Source organism: Gavialis gangeticus, unplaced genomic scaffold (assembly GCF_001723915.1).
Source record: "Gavialis gangeticus isolate Ggan-Ray unplaced genomic scaffold, GavGan_comp1, whole genome shotgun sequence".
NCBI lineage: Eukaryota > Metazoa > Chordata > Crocodylia > Gavialidae > Gavialis > Gavialis gangeticus.
Window position 1 is genome coordinate 4,864,747 of NW_017728983.1, and position 3,591 is coordinate 4,868,337.

Genomic DNA, 3,591 nt, shown 5'->3' on the forward strand with positions numbered 1-3,591 from the left:
GGGGGGGGGGGGGGAGTTCTACCCAAGCATCAACCAGAAACACTTCACACCAGGAAGTGTTTCCAGAAGATGCAACACTTCTTAGATATAGCAATGGGTAAACTAGAATATTCTAGTCACCTTTCATTAAAAAAATAAAATAAAATAGAAACAAAATAACTGCCTTTAAATAAGATGCATACACATAGGATGATTTCATTTAAGATTTCAGATAAAAACTGTGGTCTTTTATTTTCCTTGAAGGAGATCATTTAGGTTTCAGATTGTCTGAATTTCTTAATACACAGGGAAGAAATCTAAAAACAGGGCAAAGCAGAAAATGGGTAACAAGGCAAAATTATTACCCTCATGAGGTAAACAGGTAACTGGTGTAAGCTGCCTCATAAGACAACTTCAGGAAACAGCTAGACATTTGCATAAAAAAAGGAAAAGTGACACTGAAAACTAGAGGTGCACCAATACATTGGTCCCATATCAGATTGGCACCGATATAAGGAAAAAAGTGACAGTAAAGGCAACTGGCTTTTTCTGGCTGATGTGGCCAACAACGTGGCCAACGAATGCCCTGTGCATGCACAGCACACAGGTGGCAAGGAGTGCATCCCAGCAGCATGGAGAGCAGCCGGGTTCAGCTGGTAAGTCTGTTGTGAGGGAAGCGGGGGAGGGCATGGAGGGGCAGGGGGCAGACAGAGGCCCCGGCAGTGAGGGAGGGAGCAGGATTGGGTCAGGGGCTGGTGCTGCCCAGCTAGGGCGAGGTGTGGGATGGAGCCATAAGCAGCTCATCTGGGGGTCACAAGGTGGCTCCTGCTGCTGTGCACACTCCAGGAGGGCACAGGGGGCATGTGCCCCCAGATCTGCACACGGGGTGAGCGTGGGCTGCTGCTGCAGGCTGGGGCAGGGGCTGTGTCGGGCTCTTCCCAGTGAGGGGGAGATTGAGCCGGGCTGCGCTCAGGGCAGGCGGCAGCAGCACTAGGAGTGGGGGCTATGGCAAATTTTAGGATGGCTGCAGCCCCTCCAATTGGTCCACTCCCAATACTGCCGCTGCCCATCCTGAGCACAGCCCAGCCCGCTGCTGGGAAAAGCCCAGCGTCACCCCAGCCCCAGGCCACCCTCACCCCACGTGCAGATCCAGGGGTATACGTCCCACATGCCCTCCCAGAGTATGTACAGTGGCAGAAGCCACCTTCTGCTCCGTCCCCACACATCCCAGACAAACTGCTCCCGGCTCCATCCTGCACCCCACCCCGGCAGTGCAGTGCCTGCCCTTGCCCTTGCCCCAGACCCTTTCCCTCTCTTCCTCACCACAGGGGCCAGATGCCCTCCCCCCAACGCCCCTTCCCCTACAACAGACTTACCAGCTGGATGCTGCTCTCCATACTGCCTGGCTGCATGTCGGAATTGAATTGGGATCAGTCAATATGGCTCACTAAAAATCAGCCATCAATATTGGCTCAAAAAATCTCTATCGGTGCACCCCTATTGAAAACAGTGTTCAGGCTTATTCTTGATGGACAGCTGCCCACAAATGCAGCAGTCTCTGACTGGTTCCAAGTCTCACTCACCTGGTACTTTGGTGCATTATTGCACTGTGGGAAGCTGCCATTTACCTCTCCATTATGTAGCAAGTTATTGTCCACCAGGTTCCAACCCCAGCTCTGGTCGTCACTGCCCAGCAGCGCCACATAACCCTGACACTGCATGGGAGCCCGTTTTGTGGCAATTCCAATTACGGCTACTGTGCCAAGAGGGCCTTCCCACCAGACCTCCCACGCGTGACGACCCTCACTGAAGCCAATCTTGGTCCTTGCCCCATCGGTGCTCTGAGCAATGGGGTTCCGGTGCAAAGTAAACCCATTCTTCTTGATGTAGACGTTCCTGGAGCAGTCATTGGTGCTGAAAGCATGATGAAAGGCACGTACCTAAGACAAGAGAGAGAGAGGAGAGAATTTTTGGACTGGAGAGAATAAACCATGAATGCAATTGTTCCATTAACATCCTGCAGCACGTTTGTACTCAGTTTCAAGCAACAGTTTTTTAAAAAGCATGGTTGCATATGATGGCACAAGAAAGTAAGAAGATGGGTTTGCTACCCAAAGACTCTAGATACAAAACAGGCCAGAGAACCAGAGTGCGCCTGGACTTCTGAGATCAGGAGCAGCTGAGCTGAGGGACAGAGAAGGCAGGCTAGAGATGCAAATTACAGACCAAGGCTAGGAACAGACGTTCCATTTGTCCCTGGACAAGTCGTACCTGTGTTTCTCCCAAAACAGTAACATCCAGGAACTGTAAGCACGTACAATCACCCTTTTAATTAAGGTTTAGGGAAGAGCTGAATGTAGCACTGTTCTTCTACTATTGATTCCACAATGCAACCCCCAGGACAATTGTTCAGACACACCTGGCAATATCCTGGGATAAACTATTACTACTTCTCACCCCATGAACCTTTTTAAGAATTTGTCATGGACAGACATCTGAACACTGCACTTTGTTCCAGGATAAAACAGATTATCCTGGGACACATGCGACATCTGTCTGCAGCCTAACCAAATCAGAGAGGTGTACACTCCTGAGAGTCAACGCTCATGTCATCTGCAAGCACCAGATGGGTGATGAGGACAAAGGGACACATTACATGGCAACCCCATTGAGGGCAGGGAAAACACCAGAGTCTACAAGTCACAACTTGCCAGCTACTGCTAGGTACAAGGGTCTTGAAGTGACACCACTTGAGGCAAAGGCTAACTCTGGGCCATGCCCCCAGCTCCAGTTAAGGTCTGCTCTACAGATACTTAGCAGTCTACTGTCCTCCAGCATCCCAAGATGCACTGCTCCCAGCACCCCACCCCCAGAGCAGGGATAGAGCCCAGGACCAGGCACCTGGGCACACTCCTGCTCACCTGCCCCATAGCAGCCAGTCAGAGCTGTGCCAGCATGGAGCTGGGTGCAGGGGCTCACCTGACCCTCATCTGCTACTGCTAGGTGCCCTGCAAGCATCTCGAAGCAGCGCCACTTGGTGCGAAGGCCCCGCAGCTCCTGTTAGGGCCCCTTCAGTCTGCCCCATGGAGGCAGAAGGAGCGGGCTGCCACCCCCAGCATCCCAGGGTGCACTGCTCCCAGCACCCCCGCAGACCCAGAGCAGGGCTGGTGGCGGTCAGAGCCAGGGTGGCCGGGCTCACCCCGGCTATTGCAGATGCCCCACCAGCGTCTCCAAGTGACTCCACTTGCGGCGAGGGCCATCATGGGCGCGCTGCGCGGCCGGTCCCGCTGGGGGCCGCTGCAGCCTGCTCCAGGGAGCCAGGCGGGGGCTGCCCCGCTGCCACCCCGAGGTGGGAGCGCCGGGCGCGGCTCACCTTGCCCTTGTAGGTGGGCACGTTGCAGAGCACGTCGGTGCGCAGCGCCTCCTCGGCCAGGCAACGCGCGGCCAGGCTGCGCCACACCTCGCTGTTCTCGTCGCCGTGCAGGACCCGGTGCCACAGCTTGCAGACCAGCGCGCAGCTGCGCAACTCCCGCAGCTCCAGGTAGGAGAACACCAGCTCTAGCACCCGCCCCGGCAGCCGCCAGCCCGCGCCGCCCGCCGCCGCCGCCGCCA

General features: G+C 54.9%; 2 protein-coding genes across 2 annotated transcripts in view; one reads left to right on the forward strand and one right to left on the reverse strand.

Annotated features, from left to right (window-relative positions):
- FBXO45 (F-box protein 45) overlaps positions 1-3,589 on the reverse strand; it is a gene marked incomplete at its 5' end in the record, with an annotated part of 9,212 nt that extends 5,623 nt beyond the window's left edge. The window contains 2 exons of the mRNA XM_019512532.1: positions 1,563-1,919; positions 3,353-3,589. Coding sequence (XP_019368077.1) covers positions 1,563-1,919; positions 3,353-3,589 — 594 coding nt within the window. The remainder of the gene's footprint in view (positions 1-1,562; positions 1,920-3,352) is intronic.
- The window catches only part of WDR53 (WD repeat domain 53), a 10,674-nt gene continuing 10,530 nt past the window's right edge, over positions 3,448-3,591 (forward strand). The window contains exon 1 of the mRNA XM_019513134.1: positions 3,448-3,520. The gene's annotated coding sequence lies outside the window, so the exon portion shown is untranslated. The remainder of the gene's footprint in view (positions 3,521-3,591) is intronic.